The 27,885-nt window shown below is 45.3% G+C and overlaps 1 protein-coding gene across 2 annotated transcripts in view; it reads left to right on the top strand.

The window, feature by feature from the left end:
• The window catches only part of LOC143805234 (uncharacterized), a 660,557-nt gene that overhangs the window by 498,090 nt on the left and 134,582 nt on the right, over positions 1–27,885 (top strand). For both annotated transcript variants that reach the window (XM_077284263.1, XM_077284264.1), the window contains exons 21-27: positions 16,640–16,693; positions 16,827–16,871; positions 16,994–17,047; positions 17,522–17,566; positions 18,375–18,428; positions 18,576–18,683; positions 19,148–19,201. In XM_077284263.1, the coding sequence (XP_077140378.1) occupies positions 16,640–16,693; positions 16,827–16,871; positions 16,994–17,047; positions 17,522–17,566; positions 18,375–18,428; positions 18,576–18,683; positions 19,148–19,201 (414 nt within the window). The remainder of the gene's footprint in view (positions 1–16,639; positions 16,694–16,826; positions 16,872–16,993; positions 17,048–17,521; positions 17,567–18,374; positions 18,429–18,575; positions 18,684–19,147; positions 19,202–27,885) is intronic.

The following is a 27,885-nucleotide window of genomic DNA, read 5'->3' on the forward strand; positions in this document are numbered from 1 at the left end:
TACTGGATGACGTTAGAGCGCACCCTCTAAACTTAATCTCCCTTAAAGCTCACTCGGGGAATTACTCTTTGAGTTTTATATACAAGTCACTGAAACCTTCTATACAGTGGTCAGACTCTTCATCGAGCCCAGGGAGATGGGTATCTCAACTAACGGATTGTCAGGTAAAAGACCTTTTGAAAGCCCCATTAAGTATTAACTCTATGTTACTGTATGATAGTTACATAATCATGACTCTCATGATATCCCATAGCCATAGAGCATATATCTCCCCAGAAATTAAATCTAAAATGTCCCCCTCAGGTGATTTTCCCTGCCCTAAATGCTTACATTCTCCAGCTGATATTTTTCATTGTCTCTGGGACTGTCCAAAAATACAGGAGGTTTGGGATACACTCTTGCAACATCTCACTAATATCTTTTGGTGCATCTATTTCTCTTTCTCCGGAGTGGGCCATATTCAACAGTCTCCCACAAGAACAGTTGGTGAGGCTTTCTGTTCAGCAGCGCTGCATTCTATTCATCAGGGAGGCAGGCACCCAAAAACGTATTCTTCATCTATGGCAGGGGTGGGGAACCTCATGCCCCAGGGCTATTTACGGCCCTCGATAACCTTTTATCAGGCCCCCGATAACCTTTTATCAGGCCCCCAGGCAGATTCTCAAGGACTGCATTCTTGGGCAGGGAGGTGTATTTTGATTGCCACCAGCTCATTAATTTCTTCTTGCTCTGTTAGCACACACATGCAGTGTTCACTACTGAATACTGAAGGGCATGCAATGAAAGATTACGTCCTGAAACCAGTGCCAGAGCCAGGATGCACTTTGTGGGCGGAGTTTGCACTGCCCCCGAAGAATGGTATAAATATCCAAATGGCCCTTGGCAGAAAAAAGATTCCCCACCCCTGATCTATGGGCACAGGATAATATTCCCTCTTTGAGCTTAATTACTACGAAGGTAGCCTATCACTCCAAGATGGACTGGATAGAGTCCATATTGAATAAAGAAAAATACACGGAACTGTTTTTCCTGACATGGTCTTCTTTTATTAATGGCCAGACATTATCTATACGCCAGGCGATTCATGATTGCTTCCAATTTTACAGACTGGTACATGAGAGAGCAAATTGTCGGCAGAATTACTGTTGAGCTTGATTGATTTTATGTTAAGGTGTGGATGTTTGCCCGGGGGAGGAAGTTGTTTATAGTTATAATACACTGTCTAATGTTCAAAGTACTGTAAAACGTTACTTCTCTAATGCTTCTGAACAATATATGTATTCTTTGTTTATTGTTCAATAAAGACAGTTTTATGAAAAACAAAAGGAAGAAAAATAAATGGCTTTATAACCTTTTCCAGACTGATGGATTTCAATTACTTTGTTTCTCATTTGTTCCTGATTTTCTTTGGATTGCAGCATGATGTCTAGCTTTTGAGGATCTTTTGGTCTTTTTCCCTTTGTCAGGCTGGTCCTATTTAAGAGATTTTTTTGATTGAGAACATGTGTGGCAGTAATCAGGCCTCAGCTTCCTAAAGATGTGATAAACCACAGTTAATTTATGTTGTTTTTTTTATAGGGGGGCAGGGGGGGAAATCACTTTTCACACCACACAGGGCAACGTAGGTTTGGATTTCTTTTTCCCTTAATAGTAAGAGCCTTCATTTAAAAACTGCATTTTGTGTTTTTGTGTCACCTTTATCTAATATGTGCTCTGAGAAGCGCCATTTTAAAATTCTCCCTCCCAGCCACGCTTGTAATAGCGCGCTTTTTCCTTCTCTGCCCACCCTCCTTGCCCTCCCGGTCATCATGCGGTTTCCCTTGGCGCATTTAGCTTTTTTCAACTGTCCAATCAGGGTGTGTGACTCCCTTTTCAGCCGTCCAATCATCGGCATAGTTTGGGCATTCCCATTCCTCCTGTCTCCTGTCAGCGGCGCAGGCCCATAAATGTATCTCAGCATGGCCTGCCCGCTCCGCCCCTTTCTCTGCATGCTGTTCTGTCAGGGGACAGAACTCTGGCGTCAGCAATGTTTTTTGTGCTGCAGCCCTCTGCTTCTGCCAGGAGCTCTCGTCAGCAGGACGCCTCTCACCAGAACAATGCTTACCTGCACAGCACCCGTCTCCAGTCAGTGTTCAACTGCAGCTACTTTCCTTCAGAGCACTGGCTTAGCGCTGTTCAGGGCTCACCGGATCACCGCTCTTCTAGAACTGGGTAGGCTTTGTCCAGGCTACTTCTTGCTAGGCACCCTCTTCAGCAGTATTCCCCAGTCCTTCACATATACCCAGAACTGGGGAGTCTCTTTCCCGTGCCCCCACTATCATTCACTGCACCTGCGCCTCTTGTAAAAGAAAGTGACCCACAGGTCAGGCTTCGGCCTACTGCCAATCCTGCACTTTCTCTACTATGCTGGCATCCCAAGAACCCCCCTGCCGCCCGGGACGAGTCCATGCCACCTCTCCCAAAGTGGGCTGTGGCTATCTCTCAGTCTGTGTCAGACCTCATCAGTGTGTCTCAGTCACTGATCCTGGCCCTTGACCTCAGGACGAATTGCATGCACCCCGTCATCACTCTCACATGGGCAGATCAAGAGTTAGAGCTAAAAAGCGGACATACTCGAACTCCTTTTCCAGCTCTCCATCAACGTCCACGTCCTCCAGGATGCACTCGATACCGCAGGCCTCCTCTCCTGATGTGGCTCTGAGGTCCAACTCTGAATCCACTTCAGATTCCGAGCACAACAAGGACCAGACAACTAAGATCCAGGATATAGTGGATAGCCTTATATCTGCAGTTATCCAAACCCTTAATGTTAAGAATGACGAGGCTTCTCCTCAGGATCAGTCCATCTCCTTTAGGAGAGTAAAACGCCCTCCCCAGGTATTTTCCAATCATCTTCTCGGTTGGGGAGCAGTCTTTCTGCATTACACAGCCTAGAGCCGCTGGAACTCTTGGGAAGTTACCATTCCAATCAATCTTCTGGAGATCAGGGCTATCTACCTCTCCCTTCTTCACTGGCAGGACCTCCTTGTGGGACATCCGGTTCGCATTCAGTCGGACAATGCCACGGGAGTGGCATATATAAACCACTAGGGTGGAACACACAGTAGTTATGTTCTGGTGGAGGTATCCAGGATTCTAGACTGAGCAGAAAGTCATGTAACAGCAATCTCAGTGGTTCACATTCTGGGAGTAGAGAACCAGGCCGCCGACTTTCTTAGTCGCCAGGGTCTCGCCTCGGGCTAATGGTCTCTCTACACAGAAGTGTTTGACCAGATCTGTCCGAAGTGGGGCACCCCCCGACGTGGATCTGATGGCATCTCGGATGAACACCGAGCTGTCCCACTTCTTAGACAGGTTCCGCGATCCTCTGGCTATCAGTCAGGATGCTGTTATGACCCCAATGGCGAGGGTCTCAGAGGAACAAGTAAGTCTGCGAAGTACAAAAATCCAGCTCATAGGGCAGTGGTAACTGGGTTGACCATATATCTACTCCTAACGCCAACACTAGAAGTAGCCGGGGAACATGCCTACGTTGGTCGCTAGATGTCTCGCGCCAGCCGGAGGACTAACTACCCCTAGAAGAGGAAAACAAAGACCTCTCTTGCCTCCAGAAAATAGACCCCAAAAGTTGGATACAAGCCCCCCACAAATAATAACGGTGAGGTAAGAGGAAATGACAAACACAGAGATGAACTAGGTTTAGCAAAGAGAGGCCCACTTACTAATAGCAGAATGTAGTAAGATAACTTATATGGTCAACAAAAACCCTATCCAAAATCCACACTGGAAATTCAAGAACCCCCGAACCGTCTAACGGCCCGGGGGGAGAACTCCAGCCTCCCTAGAGCTTCCAGCAAGGTAAGGATACAGATTATGTACAAGCTGGACAAAAATGCAAACAAAAACAAATAGCAAAAAGCAAGAAAGCAGACTTAGCTTAATCTAGCAGGAACCAGGATCAGTAGACAAGAGCACAACAGATTAGCTCTGATTACAACGTTGCCAGGCATTGAACTGAAGGTCCAGGGAGCTTATATAGCAACACCCCTGACCTAACGACCCAGGTGAGTATACAAGGGATGGCAGACATACCCAGAGTCAAATCACTAGTAACCACTAGAGGGAGCCAAAAAGGTAAATTCACAACAGTACCCCCCCCTTAGTGAGGGGTCACCGAACCCTCACCAAGACCACCAGGGCGATCAGGATGAGCGGTGTGAAAGGCACGAACCAAATCGGCCGCATGCACATCAGAGGCGACCACCCAGGAATTATCCTCCTGACCATAGCCCTTCCACTTGACCAGGTACTGAAGCCTCCGCCTGGAGAGACGAGAATCTAAGATCTTCTCCACCACGTACACTGTCATGATTCTCAATGGCGAGAGAACATAGCCCAGCATATATGAGAACTAGCTCTTGGAAGATGGAAACTATACTGACCATGAACTAAACCTGCCGCACAACTAGAAGTGGCCGGGTAGCATGCCTACGTTTTTTTATCCCTAGATGCCCAGCGCCAGCCGGAGAACTACCTAATCCTAGCAGAGGAAAAGACAGTCCTGGCTCACCTCTAGAGAAATTTTCCCAAAAGGCAGACAGAGGCCCCCACATATATTGGCGGTGATTTTAGATGAAATGACAAACGTAGTATGAAAATAGGTTAAGCAAAAATCGAGGTCCGCTTACTAGATAGAAAGAAAACAGAAAGGGCACTTTCATGGTCAGCAGAAAACCCTATCAAAACACCATCCAGAAATTACTTTAAGACTCTAGCATTAACTCATAACACCAGAGTGGCAATTTCCGCTCACAAGAGCTTTCCAGACACAGTAACGAAACAGCAGCTGTGAACAGGAACAAAATGCAAAAACACACAAGGACAAAAGTCCAACTTAGCTGGGAGTTGTCTAGTAGCAGGAACATGCACAGAAAGGCTTCTGATTACATTGTTGACCGGCATGAAACTGACAGAGGAGCAAGGTTATATAGCGACTCCCACATCCTGATAGGAGCAGGTGAACAGAGGGGATGATGCACACAAGTACAATTCCACAAGTGGCCACCGGGGGAGCCCAGAATCCAATTTCACAACAGTACCCCCCCCCTCAAGGAGGGGGCACCGAACCCTCACCAGAACCACCAGGGCGATCAGGATGAGCCCTATGAAAGGCACGGACAAGATCGGAGGCATGAACATCAGAGGCAGTGACCCAAGAATTATCCTCCTGACCGTATCCCTTCCATTTGACCAGATACTGGAGTTTCCGTCTGGAAACACGAGAGTCCAAGATCTTTTCCACAACGTACTCCAACTCACCCTCAACCAACACCGGAGCAGGAGGCTCAACGGAAGGCACAGCCGGTACCTCATACCTGCGCAACAATGACCGATGAAAAACATTATGAATCGAAAAGGATGCAGGGAGGTCCAAACGGAAGGACACAGGGTTAAGAATCTCCAATATCTTGTACGGGCCGATGAACCGAGGCTTAAACTTAGGAGAAGAAACCCTCATAGGGACAAAACGAGAAGACAACCACACCAAGTCCCCAACACAAAGCCGAGGACCAACACGACGACGGCGGTTGGCAAAAAGCTGAGTCTTCTCCTGGGACAACTTCAAATTGTCCACCACCTGCCCCCAAATCTGATGCAACCTCTCCACCACAGCATCCACTCCAGGACAATCCGAAGATTCCACTTGACCGGAGGAAAATCGAGGATGAAACCCCGAATTACAGAAAAACGGGGACACCAAGGTGGCAGAGCTGGCCCGATTATTGAGGGCGAACTCCGCCAAAGGCAAAAAAGCAACCCAATCATCCTGATCCGCAGACACAAAACACCTCAAATATGTCTCCAAGGTCTGATTAGTCCGCTCGGTCTGGCCATTAGTCTGAGGATGGAAAGCAGACGAAAAAGACAAATCTATGCCCATCCTAGCACAGAATGCCCGCCAAAATCTAGACACGAATTGGGTCCCTCTGTCAGAAACGATATTCTCCGGAATACCATGCAAACGAACAACATTTTGAAAAAACAGAGGAACCAACTCGGAAGAAGAAGGCAACTTAGGCAAGGGAACCAGATGGACCATCTTAGAGAAACGGTCACACACCACCCAGATGACAGACATCTTATGAGAAACAGGCAGATCCGAAATAAAATCCATCGAGATGTGCGTCCAAGGCCTCTTCGGGATAGGCAAGGGTAACAACAATCCACTAGCCCGAGAACAACAAGGCTTGGCCCGAGCACAAACGTCACAAGACTGCACAAAGCCTCGCACATCTCGTGACAGGGAAGGCCACCAGAAGGACCTTGCCACCAAATCCCTGGTACCAAAGATTCCAGGATGACCTGCCAACGCAGAAGAATGAACCTCAGAGATGACTCTACTGGTCCAATCATCAGGAACAAACAGTCTACCAGGTGGGCAACGATCAGGTCTATCCGCCTGAAACTCCTGCAAGGCCCGCCGCAGGTCTGGAGAAACGGCAGACAATATCACTCCATCTTTAAGGATACCTGTGGGCTCAGAATTACCAGGGGAGTCAGGCTCAAAACTCCTAGAAAGGGCATCCGCCTTAACATTCTTAGAACCCGGTAGGTAAGACACCACAAAATTAAACCGAGAGAAAAAAAAACAACGACCAGCGCGCCTGTCTAGGATTCAGGCGCCTGGCAGACTCAAGGTAAATTAAATTTTTGTGGTCAGTCAATACCACCACCTGATGTCTGGCCCCCTCAAGCCAGTGACGCCACTCCTCAAAAGCCCACTTCATGGCCAAAAGCTCCCGATTCCCAATATCATAATTCCGCTCGGCGGGCGAAAATTTACGGGAAAAAAAAGCACAAGGTCTCATCACGGAGCAGTCGGAACTTCTCTGCGACAACACCGCCCCAGCTCCGATTTCAGAAGCGTCGACCTCAACCTGAAAAGGAAGAGCAACATCAGGCTGACGCAACACTGGGGCGGAAGAAAAGCGGCGCTTGAGCTCCCGAAAGGCCTCCACAGCATCAGGGGACCAATCAGCAACATCAGCACCCTTCTTAGTCAAATCAGTCAATGGTTTTACAACATCAGAAAAACCAGCAATAAATCGACGATAAAAGTTAGCAAAGCCCAAAAATTTCTGAAGACTCTTAAGAGAAGAGGGTTGCGTCCAATCACCAATAGCCTGAACCTTGACAGGATCCATCTCGATGGAAGAGGGGGAAAAAATGTATCCCAAGAAGGAAATCTTTTGAACCCCAAAAACACACTTAGAACCCTTCACACACAAGGAATTAGACCGCAAAACCTGAAAAACCCTCCTGACCTGCTGGACATGAGAGTCCCAGTCATCCGAAAAAATCAGAATATCATCCAGATACACAATCATAAATTTGTCCAAATAATCGCGGAAAATGTCATGCATAAAGGACTGGAAGACTGAAGGGGCATTTGAAAGACCAAAAGGCATCACCAAATACTCAAAATGGCCCTCGGGCGTATTAAATGCGGTTTTCCACTCATCCCCCTGCTTGATTCGCACCAAATTATATGCCCCACGGAGATCAATCTTAGAGAACCACTTGGCCCCCTTTATACGAGCAAACAAATCAGTAAGCAGTGGTAACGGATATTGATATTTAACCGTGATTTTATTCAAAAGTCGATAATCAATACACGGCCTCAAAGAGCCGTCTTTCTTAGACACAAAGAAAAAACCGGCTCCTAAGGGAGATGACGAAGGACGAATATGTCCCTTTTCCAAGGACTCCTTTATATATTCTCGCATAGCCGCGTGTTCAGGCACAGACAGATTAAATAAACGACCCTTAGGGTATTTACTACCCGGGATCAAGTCTATGGCACAATCGCACTCCCGGTGCGGAGGTAGTGAACCAACCTTGGGTTCTTCAAAAACGTCACGAAAGTCAGACAAGAATTCAGGAATCTCAGAGGGAATAGATGATGAAATGGAAACCAAAGGTACGTCCCCATGAGTTCCTTTACATCCCCAGCTTAACACAGACATAGCTCTCCAGTCGAGGACTGGGTTATGAGATTGCAGCCATGGCAATCCCAGCACCAAAACATCATGTAGATTATACAGCACCAGAAAGCGAATAACCTCCTGGTGATCCGGATTAACACGCATAGTCACTTGTGTCCAGTATTGTGGTTTATTACTAGCCAATGGGGTGGAGTCAATCCCTTTCAGAGGTATCGGAGCCTCCAATGGCTCCAAATCATACCCACAGCGTTTGGCAAAGGACCAATCCATAAGACTCAAAGCAGCGCCAGAGTCGACATAGGCGTCCGCGGTAATAGATGACAAAGAACAAATCAGGGTCACAGATAGAATAAACTTAGACTGTAAAGTGCTAATTGAAACAGACTTGTCAGGCTTCTTAGTACGCTTAAAGCATGCTGATATAACATGAGTTGAATCACCACAATAGAAGCACAACCCATTTTTTCGTCTAAAATTCTGCCGCTCGCTTCTGGACAGAATTCTATCACATTGCATATTTTCTGGCGTTTTCTCAGTAGACACCGCCAAATGGTGCACAGGTTTGCGCTCCCGCAGACGCCTATTGATCTGAATAGCCATCGTCATGGACTCATTCAGACTCGCAGGCACAGGGAACCCCACCATAACATCCTTAATGGCATCAGAGAGACCTTCTCTGAAAATCGCCGCCAGGGCGCACTCATTCCACTGAGTAAGCACAGACCATTTGCGGAATTTTTGGCAGTATATTTCAGCTTCATCTTGCCCCTGAGATAAGGACATCAAGGCCTTTTCCGCCTGAAGCTCTAAATGAGGTTCCTCATAAAGCAACCCCAAGGCCAGAAAAAACGCATCCACATTGAGCAACGCAGGATCCCCTGGTGCCAATGCAAAAGCCCAGTCTTGAGGGTCGCCCCGGAGCAAGGAAATTACAATCCTGACCTGCTGTGCAGGGTCTCCGGCAGAGCGAGACTTCAGGGACAAAAACAATTTGCAATTATTTTTAAAATTTTGAAAGTGAGATCTATTCCCCGAGAAGAATTCAGGCAAAGGAATTCTAGGCTCAGACATAGGTGCATGAACAACGAAATCTTGCAAATTTTGTACCTTTGTGGCGAGATTATTCAAACCTGTAGCTACACTCTGAAGATCCATTAGAAACAGGTGAACACAGAGCCATTCAAGGATAAGAAGGAGAGAAAGAGAGGAAGGCTGCAGTATAGGCAGACTAGCAAGTGATTCAATTAAGAGCACACTCAGAACTAGAGGAAAAAAAAAAAAAAAAAAAAAAATTGTAGCAGACTTCTTTTTTCTCTCCTTTCTCAGCCAGTAATTTAACCCTTTTTTTTGGGCCGGTCAAACTGTCATGATTCTCAATGGCGAGAGAACATAGCCCAGCATATATGAGAACTAGCTCTTGGAAGATGGAAACTATACTGACCATGAACTAAACCTGCCGCACAACTAGAAGTGGCCGGGTAGCATGCCTACGTTTTTTTATCCCTAGATGCCCAGCGCCAGCCGGAGAACTACCTAATCCTAGCAGAGGAAAAGACAGTCCTGGCTCACCTCTAGAGAAATTTTCCCAAAAGGCAGACAGAGGCCCCCACATATATTGGCGGTGATTTTAGATGAAATGACAAACGTAGTATGAAAATAGGTTAAGCAAAAATCGAGGTCCGCTTACTAGATAGAAAGAAAACAGAAAGGGCACTTTCATGGTCAGCAGAAAACCCTATCAAAACACCATCCAGAAATTACTTTAAGACTCTAGCATTAACTCATAACACCAGAGTGGCAATTTCCGCTCACAAGAGCTTTCCAGACACAGTAACGAAACAGCAGCTGTGAACAGGAACAAAATGCAAAAACACACAAGGACAAAAGTCCAACTTAGCTGGGAGTTGTCTAGTAGCAGGAACATGCACAGAAAGGCTTCTGATTACATTGTTGACCGGCATGAAACTGACAGAGGAGCAAGGTTATATAGCGACTCCCACATCCTGATAGGAGCAGGTGAACAGAGGGGATGATGCACACAAGTACAATTCCACAAGTGGCCACCGGGGGAGCCCAGAATCCAATTTCACAACAGTACTCCAACTCGCCCTCAACCAACACCGGAGCAGGAGGCTCAGCAGAAGGGACCACAGGCACAACGTACCGCCGCAACAAGGACCTATGAAATACGTTGTGAATGGCAAACGACACCGGAAGATCCAGGCGAAAGGATACAGGATTAAGGATTTCCAATATCTTGTAAGGACCAATGAAGCGAGGCTTAAATTTGGGAGAGGAGACCTTCATAGGAACAAATCGAGAAGACAGCCATACCAAATCCCCAACGCGAAGTCGGGGACCCACACCGCGGCGGCGGTTGGCAAAACGCTGAGCCTTCTCCTGTGACAACTTCAAGTTGTCCTCCACATGACTCCAGATCCGCTGCAACCTATCCACCACAGAATCCACCCCAGGACAGTCAGAAGGCTCCACATGTCCCGAGGAAAAACGAGGATGGAAACCAGAGTTGCAGAAAAATGGCGAAACCAAGGTGGCGGAACTAGCCCGATTATTAAGGGCAAATTCAGCCAACGGCAAGAAGGTCACCCAATCATCCTGATCAGAAGAGACAAAACACCTCAAATAAGCCTCCAGAGTCTGATTAGTTCGCTACGTTTGTCCGTTAGTCTGGGGATGAAAAGCGGACGAAAACGACAAATCAATGCCCATCCTACCACAAAAGGATCGCCAGAACCTGGAAACAAACTGGGATCCTCTGTCCGACACAATATTCTCAGGAATGCCGTGCAAACGAACCACGTTCTGGAAGAACACAGGAACCAGATCAGAAGAGGAGGGCAGCTTAGGCAAAGGAACCAAATGGACCATCTTGGAGAAACGATCACATATCACCCAGATGACAGACATGCCCTGAGACACCGGAAGATCAGAAATGAAATCCATAGAGATGTGTGTCCAAGGTCTCTTCGGGACAGGCAAGGGCAAGAGCAACCCGCTGGCACGAGAACAGCAAGGCTTAGCTCGAGCACAAGTTCCACAGGACTGCACAAATGACCGCACATCCCTTGACAAGGAAGGCCACCAAAAGGACCTGGCCACCAGATCTCTGGTGCCAAAAATTCCCGGGTGCCCTGCCAACACTGAGGAATGAACCTCGGAAATGACTCTGCTGGTCCATTTAGCAGGCACAAACAATCTGTCAGATGGACAAGAGTCAGGCCTACCAGCCTGAAATCTCTGCAACACACGCCGCAGATCAGGAGAAATAGCTGACAAGATAACTCCTTCCTTAAGAATACCCACAGGTTCAGCGACTCCAGGAGCATCAGGCACAAAGCTCCTAGACAGAGCATCGGCCTTCACATTCTTAGAACCTGGTAAATACGAGACCACAAAGTCAAAACGGGAGAAAAACAATGACCAGCGGGCCTGTCTAGGATTCAGGCGTTTAGCAGACTCGAGATACATCAGATTTTTGTGATCAGTCAAGACCACCACACGATGCTTAGCACCCTCGAGCCAATGACGCCACTCCTCAAATGCCCACTTCATGGCCAACAACTCCCGATTGCCCACATCATAATTTCGCTCTGCCGGCGAAAACTTCCTGGAGAAAAAGGCACAAGGTCTCATAGTAGAGCAACCAGGGCCTCTCTGCGACAAAACAGCCCCTGCCCCAATCTCCGAAGCATCCACCTCCACCTGAAAGGGAAGTGAGGTGTCAGGTTGGCACAAAACAGGCGCCGAAGTAAACCGGCGTTTCAACTCCTGGAAAGCCTCCACGGCAGCAGGAGCCCAGTTAGCTACATCAGAGCCTTTCTTGGTCATATCCGTCAATGGTTTAACAACGCTAGAAAAATTTGCGATAAAACGACGGTAGAAGTTAGCAAAACCCAAGAATTTCTGAAGACTCTTAACTGACGAGGGTTGAGTCCAATCATGAATAGCTCGGACCTTGACTGGGTCCATCTCCACAGCAGAAGGGGAAAAAATGAACCCCAAAAAGGGAACCCTCTGTACACCAAAGAGACACTTTGAGCCTTTAACAAACAAAGAATTTTCACGCAAAATCTTAAAAACCATCCTGACCTGCTCCACATGCGAGTCCCAATCATCAGAAAAAACCAGAATATCATCCAGATAAACAATCAAAAATTTATCCAGATACTTCCGGAAAATGTCATGCATGAAGGACTGAAAAACTGAAGGTGCATTAGAGAGCCCAAATGGCATCACCAAGTACTCAAAATGACCTTCGGGCGTATTGAATGCGGTTTTCCATTCATCGCCTTGCTTAATGCGCACAAGGTTGTACGCACCACGAAGGTCTATCTTGGTGAACCACTTGGCACCTTTAATCCGGGCAAACAAGTCTGACAACAGCGGCAAAGGATACTGAAATTTGACAGTGATCTTGTTTAAAAGCCGATAGTCAATACAAGGCCTCAAAGATCCGTCCTTTTTGGCCACAAAAAAGAATCCCGCACCAAGAGGGGAAGAAGAAGGACGGATATGCCCCTTCTCAAGGGACTCCTTGATATATGAACGCATCGCGGTATGTTCAGGTACCGACAAATTAAACAGTCTCCCCTTAGGAAACTTACTGCCAGGAATCAAATCTATTGCACAGTCACATTCCCTATGAGGAGGCAGTGCACTGGACTTAGACTCGCTGAAGACATCCTGATAATCAGACAAATACGCCGGAACTTCCGAAGGCGTAAAGAAGCAATAGACAAGGGCAGGGAATCTCCATGAATTCCATGGCAGCCCCAACTTGACACCGACATTGCCTTCCAGTCCAAGACTGGATTATGGGTCTGTAACCATGGCAAACCCAAAACAACAAAATCATGCATCTTATGCAGAACAAGAAAACGTATCACCTCCCGATGTTCGGGAGTCATGCACATGGTAACCTGTGTCCAAAACTGCGGTTTATTTTTTGCCAAAGGCGTAGCATCAATACCCCTAAGAGGGATAGGATTTTCTAATGGCTCCAGAACAAAACCGCAGCGCTTGGCAAATGACAGATCCATCAGACTCAGGGCAGCACCTGAGTCCACAAATGCCATGACAGGATACGATGACAGTGAGCAAATCAAAGTTACAGATAGAATAAATTTAGGTTGCAAATTACCAATGGCGACAGGACTAACAACCCTAGTAAGACGTTTAGAGCATGCTGAGATAACATGTGTAGAATCACCACAGTAGTAACACAAGCCATTCTGGCGTCTATGAATTTTCCGCTCATTTCTAGTCAGGATTCTATCACATTGCATTAAATCAGGTGCCTGTTCAGACAACACCATGAGGGAATTTGCGGTTTTGCGCTCCCGCAACCGCCGGTCGATTTGAATTGCCAGGGCCATGGAATCATTCAGACCTGTGGGAATGGGAAAACCCACCATCACATTCTTAATGGCTTCAGAAAGGCCATTTCTGAAATTTGCAGCCAATGCACACTCGTTCCACTGGGTCAGCACGGACCATTTCCGAAATTTTTGGCAATACACTTCAGCCTCGTCCTGGCCCTGAGACATAGCCAGCAAGGCTTTTTCTGCCTGAATCTCAAGATTGGGTTCCTCATAAAGCAAACCGAGCGCCAGAAAAAACGCATCAATATCAGCCAATGCCGGATCTCCTGGCGCCAGCGAGAAGGCCCAATCCTGAGGGTCGCCCCGTAAAAAAGAAATAACAATTTTCACTTGCTGAGCGGAGTCTCCAGATGAACAGGGTCTCAGGGACAAAAACAATTTACAATTATTCCTGAAATTTCTAAATTTAAATCGGTCTCCGGAAAACAGTTCAGGAATCGGTATCTTAGGTTCTGACATAGGATTTCTGATAACATAATCTTGTATGCCCTGCACACGAGCAGTAAGCTGGTCCACACCTGTAATCAAGGTCTGGACATTCATGTCTGCAGAAAACACAAGCCACTCAGAGGTAAAGGGGAAAAGAAAAAAAAAATGAGAAAGAGAAAAAAAAAAACTCAGAATTTTCTTTCTTATAATCCCGCTTCTGCAATGCATTTAACATTTAATACTGGCCTGGCAAACTGTTATGACCCCAATGGCGAGGGTCTATTTAAGGGCCTGGCAAACTGTTATGACCCCAATGGCGAGGGTCTCAGAGGAACAAGTAAGTCTGCGAAGTACAAAAATCCAGCTCATAGGGCAGTGGTAACTGGGTTGACCATATATCTACTCCTAACGCCAACACTAGAAGTAGCCGGGGAACATGCCTAGATGTCTCGCGCCAGCCGGAGGACTAACTACCCCTAGAAGAGGAAAACAAAGACCTCTCTTGCCTCCAGAAAATAGACCCCAAAAGTTGGATACAAGCCCCCCACAAATAATAACGGTGAGGTAAGAGGAAATGACAAACACACACAGAGATGAACTAGGTTTAGCAAAGAGAGGTCCACTTACTAATAGCAGAATGTAGTAAGATAACTTATATGGTCAACAAAAACCCTATCCAAAATCCACACTGGAAATTCAAGAACCCCCGAACCGTCTAACGGCCCGGGGGGAGAACTCCAGCCTCCCTAGAGCTTCCAGCAAGGTAAGGATACAGATTATGTACAAGCTGGACAAAAATGCAAACAAAAACAAATAGCAAAAAGCAAGAAAGCAGACTTAGCTTAATCTAGCAGGAACCAGGATCAGTAGACAAGAGCACAAAAGATTAGCTCTGATTACAACGTTGCCAGGCATTGAACTGAAGGTCCAGGGAGCTTATATAGCAACACCCCTGACCTAACGACCCAGGTGAGTATACAAGGGATGGCAGACATACCCAGAGTCAAATCACTAGTAACCACTAGAGGGAGCCAAAAAGGTAAATTCACAACAGGATGCCCTAGAACTATCTTGGTTTCCCGTTCGCCTTCCATATATCTTCCCACCCGTCCCCTTAATCCCGAGGGTCATCAAGAAGATCAAGTCAAAGGGAGTACCCGTAATTCTGGTGGCTCCAGACTGGCCCAGAGGGGCCTGGTACACAGAGCTAGTAAACATGCTCGCAAACACTCCTTGGAAACTTGCCAACTGTCCAGACCTCCTTCCACAGGGTCCTCTCTTCCACCAGAATTCTAATTCGCTGAGTTTAACGTCATGGCCATTGAAGCCACCATTCTGAAGGAAACCGGGTTTTCTTCTCAGGTCATACAGACAATGATCAGTACGAGAAAGCCTGTGTGTTCTCGCATTTATCATAGGACCTGGAAAGCCTATTTCCGCTGGTGTGAAGACACTCAGTCTTCCCCCATGTCCTTTGCACTACCAGCCATTTTGGCTTTTCTCCAGTCTGTCCTGGACTCCAATCTTTCCCTTAGTACTCTTATGGGTAAAGGTTCCGCCCTCCCGATTCTGTTTCAGAAGGATTTGGCATCTCAGCCCTAGGTCAAGACCTTCCTCAAGAGCTTTGCTCAACTGGCTCCACCTTATCAGCCTCCAATAGATCCGTGAGACCTTCACTTGGTCCTATCTGTCCTTCAGCACTCTCCTTTCGAGCCCATTCAGGATATTATAACTTCCCTTCTTTCCTGGAAGGTTGCTTTCTTGGTGGCTATAATGATTATCAGATGAGTTTCAGAACTGGTGACTCTTTCCTGTCTTTCTCCTTTTCTCATTATCCATCAGGGCAAAGTCGTTCTCAGATTGGTCCCTTCGTTCCTTCCGAAGGTTGTTTCCTCTTTCCACACCAATGAAGATATCTTTCTACCTACCCTTTGCCCCAGTTCATCCCCTGGAAAGGTCTCTCCACAAGTTGTATCTGGTCAGAGCTCTTTGTTTCTACCTCTTCCAGGCCTGCTCCCTTTCAGAGCTCTGACTCTTTGTTTGTCATTCCTGAGGGTCGTCGTAAGGGTCTTCCAGCCTCTAAATCGAACATCGCGTCATATCGGGTCAAGGACAGACTACCCCCTCCAGGGGTAAGGGCTCACTCCACCTGGATGGTGGGGGCCTCCTGGGCCGTTCGTCACCAGGCCTCTGCATCTCAAGTTTGCAAGGCAGCTACCTGGCCTTCCCTTCACACTTTTGCAAGGTTTAACCAAATTTATACCTATGCTTTGAGGGATGCCAGCCTGGGAAGAAGGGTTTTGCAGACGGAGGTCATCCGCTGTCTGACCTGAGTTTTCGAAAGTTATTGTATGCCCTCCCTTAGGACTGCTTTGGGATGTCCGATGGTTACCTGTGTCCCCAATTAATCGATAAAGAAAGATGGATTTTTGGTACTCACCGTAAAATCTCTTTCTTGGGGCCTTCATTGGGGGACCCAGCACCCTCTCTGTTTTGTGCTTATGTTGAGTCTGGTTGTTTCGATGTTTTGGTTTCTATGGTTGCTTCTCCTACTGCTTTTTCACTAACTGACGAGCTTTGTGTCTGTTAATGGGTGTATACTGCTGAGGAGGAGCCTAATCTTTTTTTTGTCAGTGTCAGCCTCCTAGTGACAGCAATATAAACCCATGGTTACCTGTGTCCCCCAATGAAGGTTCTAAGAAAGCGATTTTACAGCGAGTATCAAAAATCCATTTTTTCACACCACTGTGTATATATAATCTCTTCACTAAGTGTCCTTACAATTCTAACATCTGTACACAGGGCCCTCCTGGGGTAGAAGGACTGTGTGGACCACCAGGCCGAAGAGGACCACAGGTACCTTTGTTATTTCAGCATTCAATACCATCAACAAAATCTGCATTGGCACCAGCTGCAGGTAAACGTTGGCCAGTGCCAAGACCCAGCGTGCCTGGCCATGTACATGTAATTGTATTATTTCTTGTTCCAGGGCACAAAAGGAGCTGAGGGGCCGCTAGGTCATAAAGGAGACTCGGTATGAATTTGTACCCTTTTTTGAGTGTTTCTTGGATTTTTAAGTACATAGAGCATCTCTGTAAAACTCTTTTTAATGTTTTCTGATCCTTCGGTAGTCCAGTAATGATTGCTATTTGACAGGGAGAAGCGGGGCCTCCAGGTTTGCGAGGGGAACGAGGATCAGAAGGGCCAATGGTAAATTCAAAAGCTCATCTAACATCAAAAGTTGAAATATAATTTAGCAACACGCTAAACAAAACTAATACTCTGGGTTATGTTTTAGGGGGCTGTGCATAGCAAGTGGATTCTCTCTTTGGTGTTAGATACACCCTAAAATCATGATTAGTGGGTGTCTGATATCTGGAATCAAAACAGGGACAGTCCCTTTAGTTCATTCCCTGCACAATAACATTTCCAGAAAAGCACAGTGCAGGGAAAATTGCTTAAGTGGCACTGGGCTTTCATTTTGAGGATTGGTAGTGTTGCTAGCAATATGCAGTCCCTTATTATCCTGAGTCCAAGTGTAATTGTGATTTGTGACCACTAGGTGGTATTAGTAGTCAGTCACCAGCAGCGTATGACAGGGATGAAAGTTGCATAGTCTATTAGTGTTCCCAGCGATGTGCTTCTCAGTAACACTTTTATATATTGGAATATTTTGTTACCCAGGGATTAATTGGATGGTCTGGAATGAATGGAATGCCGGGAGACAAGGTACTGCGCTGCTGTCTTTATATTGATGTTTATTAAGTAAAAAAAATATGCAAGTCATTATTAGAAGAGCTAGAAATAAAAGAAAAAAACAATGTTATCAACCCAATTAAAATGTGTTCAAGAGTTACTTCATTCCATATTTTTATTTTTGAGGATTCTGACTTTTACAAACTTTAAAAAGAGTAAAAAGAAATTATTGCTGGTAAGATATGAAAAATAAGGTAGCTCATACACATAAGAATATTATAGATTAATCTGGACATACGCATTAGATTGCTGTCAGCCATATGGGTAGAGTTCCGTAAAACGATTCCCTTGACCCTGGTCCAGCCGTCATGTCAGTACTCTGGGGCAGCCAGACCAGAGCCCTGCAAACGTCCTACTACTTGCCGTTATCCGGCACACCCCTCTTTTGAATAGTAGGTGTACTGTCAAGACGTCGTGGGGGCCTTCAGATCGGCGCCCAGGATGCCCGCAAGCTGTAGGAAGTTTGAATGGCTTTGGTCCAGAAATTGCAGAGTACTGCTGTGACTGCCAGACCAGGGTCCTGGGAATAGTTTTGCTCAACTCTAAGTGGCAGCTGTCTGTGACCCCCTCCACATATACATGTACAGTGGGCTCAGTCAAATATCTCATGTGTTCTCCACTCCATAGAGAGGGGAGATAAGCTGCTGCCAGATTACACAACCAGAGACAGCTTATCTCCCCTAAGAACATAATGATCAGAATTTTTCATCTTAAATTGATAAGGTTATGATATTGTAGTGAAAGTCAGATATAAGTCGCTTACACCATATCTTTATCATAGGGTCGGCCTCTTTGTGAAGGAGAGAAAGGAGATCTAGGACTCAAAGGAGACAAGGTACAGAAAATAACATTTGCCCCCAACATTTATAGGCATTTTTCTACCATTTCACCGATGGATTATGCTCCATTAGTGTCCATTGCCGTGTTCCAAGTAACTCATTCATAAAATCTTCTTCAGTAGCAACTTTTGTGTTTCATTTAGGGATCTTCTGGGATCCCCGGCCCAAAAGGTCCTCCTGGAGAACAAGGGCAACCTGGATTTATAGGGTTCCCAGGACCAAAGGGACTCATGGGCACACCAGGAGCCTTGGTAAGTTTTAATATTTCCTAACATGACGGATTGAGTGAACATTTTGTTATTCTCCATTGAATAACACCTCCGAAATTTCACTTTGTGTTGTGCCATTCCTCAGTTATTCCTTCTGGAAATGTATGCTGATTTGACAACTTGATAATGGAGTATACACACACCGGTACTGTCTTATCAGTTCTGACAGTGTCAGGCTATCTATCCATGTTCACTATTGAGATGAGGAATAGAACTGCCCAGATGCCATCTCATTCACACATTTCCAGGAGGAGTAAAAGAGGAACTGCACAATGCAATGTGTTGCTGCAGAATTAATATTTCATGGGGAATGCTCAAACATTCACTAAACAAGTCATGTGGTTATTCATATATTTCCAAGAAGGCAAGTACCTGGCTTGGAACCTTTCTTCCCATACAGACTCATTACATGTGATCGCTTAATATTCTATTTCTATTTATTTTAGGGTGACGAAGGACAAGTAGGACCTCCTGGCGCAAATGGTAGTGATGGACCAAAGGTTAGTTCTTGTTATTTGCTCAAAAGATGTACATTTTATCAAAATCTATGTTTAATGCAAATTATCCATTGTAAAAAGGGGCTTGGTCTCATGTGAGAGCATTTACCCAATATTTTAACAACATCCTTGTAATATAGAAATGCTTATCTGTATTTAGCCGCCAGAGGTGGACAGGATTGCAAAAACAGTTGAGAGGCCTGTGTTACGCTGCTTCCTTAAGATAGGAATACCCCCTCAAGCTGGCCGTAAATATATGAATTATACAGCTGTCAGTCAAACAATCTTTCAGCTTTCCATTATTTCTCCTGACTCTGAGTCCCCCATACATTGAAACGTTCAGCCCAGCCCCACCCTCCTGTGTTTTGTCAGAGAGAGGCACTGGCGGGGCAGGGGCTTACGGTATATCCAGACAAATTAAAAGCATTCACTGTTGAAAATGAACAGGCTGGATCCTTCTCACCCAAGAGATTACCTGTCAGAGAAGCGTGGTTAGGCCCCTATATACATTAGTCTATCAGACCATCCCGACAATAATGCGGATTCAGTCGTAATGTACATGGAAAATGTATCTGAAATTTTTATTTCATTGAGTCCTCAGGCAGCACACAAAAGGGTTATTGACACTTTATCTGCCCAGATAGAAGAGACCTATTAATTAGCAGTTCATTAGAATTAAGCCAGTTAATCGATCATACCCTTTACAAATATACTACCAAAGCGAGGGTGAGACTATGATGTGTAGCGGTAAGGAAATCATGGGAGGGATGTGGTGCTGCCTGAGGACTCAAGAAAATGAAAATTCCGGTAAATTTTCCACTTCCTCATCGTCCTATGGCAACACAGGAAAGGGTCTTGGAACACACTAAAAAGAAACAAGGGCCGGACTAGTGCATATGTGCCCCTATTCACACTATTTTGCCAAGGGCTGAATCCTCAGAAGTGAACATATCAAACCTGTAGTGTCTCACAAAAATGGACACAGATGACAAAGTAGATGCTTTTCATGTCACAAAGAGATAAAAGACAGCGGCACTCACCAGTTTGCTTAATCAACGTCTTTAATGTGTCTTTAATCCATGGTACAGATTATATTAGACACATTCCAAGAATTAGCGAGGGTGCGGGGAGTGCAGTGGGACGACGGCCGTTTCGTGCAATCAGCACTTCTACGGGTCCATGTGATGACATGGACCCGTGGAAGTGCTGATTGCACGAAACGGCCGTCGTCCCACTGCACTCCCCGCACCCTCGCTAATTCTTGGAATGTGTCTAATATAATCTGTACCATGGATTAAAGACACATTAAAGACGTTGATTCAGCAAATTGGCGAGTGCCGCTGACTTTTGTCTCTTTGTGACATGGAATATTGGATGGTCATGATTCATTAAGCTGAGCACCGGAATCCATTTGTTTTGGATTGTCGGCAGGCGAAAGGATAAACAGGATTGAAAATGGCAAGGGGTTGGCTATAAATGACATTGTCCTAGTGCCATTCCATTTCTAAATTTCATAAAAGATGCTTTTCATATTTGAAGTAAAGGAGCATAACATATCTCTGCACAAGAGCTGGCTGTGAAAGTTTTAATGGAAGATCCAGACCTTGCAAAAGGTAGCCACTTGGCCAAAGAGGCCTTACTAGCTTCCCCCCCCTTAATAGGAGCTTGAAACTAGAAAAAAGAGCTTCTGAATTTCTATATGCACTTGTTCAATTAAGACATTCTGGGAGACATTTCTTAACGTCCAGGAGGCATGTTATTTTTTTGGATCTAAATCTTAAGGAAGAACATATAGGAAGATTTCTTATTTCAGATTTGCAAACAAAGGCACGTTTGGTAGAAACCCCAACATTGTGCACAGAACTAAGAATCTCCAATACGCTTCTTTGCAGGAAAGGGCTTGTTGTTCTTCAACTGTCTTTGTAGACATGAATGCTAATAGAAATAGGGTTTTATAGGATGAAAGCTTAAGATTAGCATCTTCCAGCCTTCAAACAGAGACAGACAGATGTGAGAAAGTACAACCAACAAATCCCAGGAAGGCAGAGGATTCTGGAATGAAGGGCTCAACTTCCTTGTAGCTCTAAAGAACCTTTTTGATATCCTTCCTGAAAAAAAATGTAGAACTATAGTGACATCAACTTCATCTCAATTGTTTGGGGAGCACCACTGTCTAAAAATATAATATTTGAGAGTAGAATACCATCTAGAGGCCAGGAGTGTTTCTATCACTTCTTCCAAGAGACCTTTACTTATCAAAATTGGCCCTCAGTTTACATGCCATGAAATGTAAATACTCTGGGTTGGAGTGGTAGATTCCTTTCTGACAAAAAAGGTTTTTGCTGCAGGGAAGTTTCCAGTATTTTCCATACAATAAAATTAGCGCAAGCGGAAACCATGCACCTTCGAGGCCAGAAGGGGAGTATTGCAATGGCTTTTGCCTGGTCTTCTTTTATCTTCTTTAATTAAGAAATTGGGGGAAATAAGTAGATGAAACTCTTTCCCCAATTGAGTCAAAGTCTGATTGCAAATGGACAATCTGTCTCCTTCAGGGAGCAAAAGTGTTTGACCTTGAAATTTTGGTCTGTTACCATCATATCCATATAATCTAACTCCCAGAGATAACATGGGTCCCATGTAAAAAAAAATTAAATCCAAGTGAATATGTCTCATTACCTATGTAAATAACAGGACAGTGAGTGTATACTCCCGATACAATTAGAAACAGAAAAAAATGGAGTTCTATACACAATAGTAAAATTTAGAAAAAGGGTACTTTATTACACAAAATAAACAATACAAAATTATATGAATTGAAGTACAGTAAGAGGGTGGTGCTGTTATGGACAGTAAGGAACACACTGTCACTTTAAGAGACTGCACCCCCTTGTCTGGTGTGATGGAATGTTCTGCTTCTCCCCTGCAAGAGGCTGTGTGAATGAGCTGGACTGTGCAGAGGGTGGGGGTGGAGTCTGAACAGTGTGTGTGAGAAAAAGCTGCTGCAGAGAGAACTTTGTGCTGTTTTCTGCAAGAGAGGACCCACAGCCTGTAACAGAGTAGACTTGTGAGATTTGACAGACTTTTCCGTGTGCAGCGAGGGTGGCTGTCCTGGGTGAGTTTGAGAAGCCATGAAGATAACGAGAAAGGGATTCACAGTTTCCAGGAGCACCTCCAGGACCCAGAAGCAAGGAGAAGACCATGCTTCACGGAGCTGGCAAAAAGCCGTGCGCACCACCGTACTGGACTGTTGGGGGCCCCCTGGGACTTTATCTGAGTCCCCAACATCACCGTGAGTTTGTTCCTGTTTTGCACACATGTCAGGGCCTAGTGTAGGCTTCAATAGTCAGAACACGGCAGCCGTGATGCCTGCTTAGTAAAGGCCAGGGAGGTTATATGTAGAGTAGCATCATTATTTGTTTATTGTTTGCATTTACTTGTGTGACGTATGTTGATTCTGTAACAGTTGGAGCACCGTGCTATTATACGGACAAGCTAAAGAATATAACTCTTGTAAATTATGTTTTGCCATTGCATACCCCTGTTTGCATCTTCCTCATCCACTTCATTCATTGCCTTCCAATAAATCTACCCTTTGTTGTTTGCACCTCATCTTGTGTACGGTAGTCTTCCTGCACCGTGGTGGTCCCCCGGCCATCGCTTCAAGTGGCGCTGCGAGCAGGGTACTGTCACCAAGATGGAGGCAGCAGACAGCAAATGGCGGGAATGCTAATGTTAATGGAGATGCTGTGGGCATTGGTGGAACCCCTGCAAGGACACTCCCTATGAGCTCTATATTTAGTGTGCTACCAAAGTTTGACGGAAATAATATGCCACTGTCCGACTGGGTGTCCCGGCTGCAAAGCACCCTGAAGATTTATAACATCAGCCCAGACCTTGAAGCAATGGCCAGGGGACCACCACGGTGCAGGAAGACTACCGTACACAAGATGAGGTGCAAACAACAAAGGGTAGATTTATTGGAAGGCAAGGAATGAAGTGGATGAGGAAGATGCAAACGGGTATGCAATGGCAAAACATAATTTACAAGAGTTATAATCTTTAGCTTGTCCGTAAAATAGCACAGTGCTCCAACTGTTACAGAATCAACATACGTCACACAAGTAAATGCAAACAATAAACAAATAATGATGCTACTCTACATATAAACTCCCTGGCCTTTACTAAGCAGGCATCACGGCTGCCGTGTTCTGACTATTGAAGCCTACACTAGGCCCTGACATGTGCACAAAACAGGAACAAACTCACGGTGATGTTGGGGACTCAGATCCAGTCCTGGGGGGCCCCCAACAGTCTAGTACGGTGGTGCGCACGGCTTTCTGCCAGCTCCGTGAAGCGTGGTCTTCTCCTTGCTTCTGGGTCCTGGAGGTGCTCCGGGAAACTGTAAATCCCTTTCTCGGTATCTTCGTGGCTTCTCAAACTCACACAGGACAGCCACTCTCGCTGCACCTGGAAAAGTTTGTCAAATCTCACAAGTCCACTCTGTTACAGGCTGTGGATCCTCTCTTGCAGAAAATAGCACAAAGTTCTCTCTGCAGCAGCTTCAGCTCACACATTCTGTTCAGGCTCCACCCCCACCCTCTGCACAGTCCAGCTCATTCACACAGCCTCTTGCAGGGGAAAAGCAGAACATTCCATCACACCAGACAAGGGGGTGCAGCCTCTTAAAGTGACAGCGTGTTCCTTACTGTCCATAACAGCACCACCCTCTTACAATACAAACAAGGAATAATGAACCATAGTAAAAAGCACATGTGTCCAAGGCATAAGAAAAAATGTTAATGATAAGCATCATCATGGTATTAGTACGAGGCACTATAATTTGTAAACATATGTATAATGTCAGCCATATATTTTAGTAACAAATTTGGATTTCATATAATCCTATAATGCTGACCACCATATAATAAGGCTACATAGTTCATAGTGAATTCCCTGAGGCTGCCACAATGACAATACGCCCCCACAGAGTGAAAAGAAGTGCCCTTAATAGCTGAAGTGCTTACCCATGATGGAAGTAGCTTGATGCCAAGGAACCCAGTCCACCCCCCAGCATCAAGCTACTTCCATCATGGATAAGCACTTCAGCTATTAAGGGCACTTCTTTTCTCTCTGTGGGTGATGATGATGATGCTTATCATTAACATCTTTTCTTATGCCTTGGACCCATGTGCTTTTTACTAAGGTTCATTATTCCTTGTTTGTACTTCAATTCATATATTTTTGTATTGTTTATTTTGTGTAATAAAGTACCTGTTTTCTAAATTTTACTATTGTGTATAGAACTCCATTTTTTTCTGTTTCTAATTACCATCATATCCAGTATCAGATTAGTGATCTGCCTATTGATTTCCTGGTTCAGGCCCCATTCACCTGGATGGACTATGCGTCTGCTCAAACAATCTCCTTTCTGGTTGAGAGTACCTCTGATGTGTACCACCGTGATAGATAGAGAGCTGTTTTCAGACCTCGACATGATCTGACAACATTCCCTCTCTACTGGAAAACTTTTGTTACTCTCCCCCGCTTGTTGATATAGAAGATCAAAACAAGGTTGTCTGACTGAATCTGAACAGGATGAGCACACAAGAGAGGTTGGAAATGGAGTGGGGATAACTTGCTGGCCCTGAGTTCTCTCATATTGGAGGAAAGAGTTGCATCCTGGTTGGGACCATATCTTCTGAACCTACATGACTTCTGCATGTGCACCCTTGCCTGAGCCTGATTCATCCGTAGTGAGGACTTTTGGGCCAAGTCAGCTGAGAATGGTTCAACCACCATTACAGATCTTGCTTGAGGGATGATGTTACTGGCATAGGGGTGTCCACGTGAGTGTAATCTATATACAGTGGGGCAAAAAAGTATTTAGTCAGTCAGCAATAGTGCAAGTTCCACCACTTAAAAAGATGAGAGGCGTCTGTAATTTACATCATAGGTAGACCTCAACTATGGGAGACAAACTGAGACAAAAAAATCCAGAAAATCACATTGTCTGTTTTTTTATCATTTTATTTGCATATTATGGTGGAAAATAAGTATTTGGTCAGAAACAAACAATCAAGATTTCTGGCTCTCACAGACCTGTAACTTCTTCTTTAACCCCTTCGCGACATGCGCCGTACTAGTACTGCGCTGCCGGCACTGCATTAGTGCCAGCCGCAGTACTAGTACGGCGCCCCGATCACCGCGGTCTCGCGCTGAGCGCCGCTGTGATCGGGTGCGGGTGTCAGCTGTATATGACAGCTGACACCCCGCAGCAATGCCCACGATCGGCGCTGTCGCCGATCGCGGGCATTTAACCCCTCTGATGCCGCTGTCAATAGTGACAGCGGCATAGAGGGGGATCGCGCAGGGACGGGGGCTCCCTGCGCTCTCCCACCGGAGCAACGCGATGAGATCGCGCTGCTCCGGTGACCTGGAAGGAGTCCCCGGATCCAAGATGGCCGCGGGACTCCTTCCGGGTCATGAGATGACCCTGCTTGCCGGCGTCTGCTGAGAATTCCTCATAGCAGGCGCCGGCAAGCCTCTGCAATGTGCCTGTCACATCGGTGATCTGACAGAGTGCTGTGCACTCTGTCAGATCACCGATCTGTGATGTCCCCCCCTGGGACAAAGTAAAAAAGTAAAAAAAAAATTTTTCCACATGTGTAAAAAAAAAAAAATAAATAAAAAATTCCTAAATAAAGAAAAAAAAATCACACAATAAAAGTACACATATTTAGTATCGCCACGTCCGTAACGATCCCACCTATAAAACCATATCACTAGTTAACCCCTTCAGTGAACCCCGTAAAAAAAAAACGAGGCAAAAAAACAACGCTTTATTCTCATACCGCCAAACAAAAAGTGGAATAACACGCGATCAAAAAGACAGATATAAATATCCATGGTATCGCTGAAAACGTCATCTTGTCCCGCAAAAAAAAAGCCGCCATACAGCATCATCAGCAGAAAAATAAAAAAGTTATAGTCCTCAGAATAAAGCGATGCAAAAACAATTATTCTTTTATATAAAATAGTTTTTATTGTGTAAAAGCGCCAAAACATAAAAAAATTACATAAATAAGGTATCGCTGTAATCGTACTGACCCGAAGAATAAAACTGCTTTATCCTTTTTACCAAACGCGGAACGGTATAAACGCCCCCCCTAAAAGAATTTCAGGAATTGCTGGTTTTTGTTCATTCCGCCTCCCAAAAATCGGAATAAAAAGCGATCAAAAAATGTCATGTACCCGAAAATGGTACCAATAAAAACGTCAACTCATCCTGCAAAAAACAAGATCTCACATGACTCTGTGGACCAAAATATGGAAAAATTATAGCTCTCAAAATGTGGTGATGCAAAAACTATTTTTTGCAATAAAAAGCGTCTTTTAGTGTGTGATGGCTGCCAACCATAAAAATCCGCCAAAAAAACGCTATAAAAGTAAATCAAATCCCCCTTCATCACCCCCTTAGGAAAAATAATAAAATTTTAAAAAATATATTTATTTCCATTTTCCCGTTAGGCTACTTTCACACTAGCGTCGGTACGGGGCCGTCGCGCTGCGTTGGCCCGACATACCGACGCACACTGTGCAAGCGCCTCACAAACAAACTTTTGTTGTCCAATTTCTCCTGTTACCCTTGGGAAAATAAAAACGTGGGGGCTAAAATATAATTTTCGTGGAAAAAAAAATATTTTTTATTTTCACGGCTCTGCGTGATAATCTGTAGTGAAACACTTGTTGGTTCAAAGTTCTCACAACACATCTAGATAAGTTCCGTGGGGGGGTCTAGTTTCCAATATGGGGTCACTTGTGGGGGGTTTCTACTGTTTAGGTACATCAGGGGCTCTGCAAATGCAACATGACACCTGCAGACCAATCCATCTAAGTCTGCATTTCAAACGGCGCTCCTTCCCTTCCGAGCTCTGCCGTGCGCCCAAACAGTGGTTCCCCCCAATGTATTGGGTATCAGCGTACTCAGGACAAATTGGACAATAACTTTTGTGGTCCAATTTCTCCTGTTACCCTTGGGGAAAAAAAAATTGCGGGCTAAAACATCATTTTGTGGAAAGAAAAAATGATTTTTTAATTTTCACAGCGCTACATTCTAAACTTTAGTGAAACAACTGGGGGTTAAAAGTGCTCACCACACATCTAGATAAGTTCCTTAGGGGGTCTTCTTTCCAAAATGGTGTCACTTGTGGGGGTTTCCACTGTTTAGGCACGTCAGGGGCTCTCCAAACACGACATGGGTTCCGATCTCAATTCCAGCCAATTTTGCATTGAAAAGTCAAATAGCGCTCCTTCCCTTCCGAGCTCTGCCATGCGCCCAAACAGTGGTTTATCCCCATATACGAAGTATCAGCGTACTCAGGACAAATTGCACAACAACTTTTGGGGTCCAATTTATCCTGCTACCCTTGGGAAAATAAAAAAATTGGGGCAAAAAGATCATTTTTTGTGAAAATTAATATTATTATTTTTTTCCGGCTCTACATTATAAACTTCTGTGAAGCACTTGGAGTGTTGTGAATTTGGATTCGGGGCTCCCCCGGTGGCCGCTTGTGGAATTGGACTTGTCATCCTCTTTCCTGTTTCACCTGGTTCCATCAGTAGTGGGTGTCGCTATTTAAGCTCATTTCTCTGGTGGTTTCTTGCCGGTCAACAATGTTATCTGATGC

This window comes from Ranitomeya variabilis, chromosome 2 (genome assembly GCF_051348905.1).
Source record: "Ranitomeya variabilis isolate aRanVar5 chromosome 2, aRanVar5.hap1, whole genome shotgun sequence".
Taxonomy (NCBI): domain Eukaryota; kingdom Metazoa; phylum Chordata; class Amphibia; order Anura; family Dendrobatidae; genus Ranitomeya; species Ranitomeya variabilis.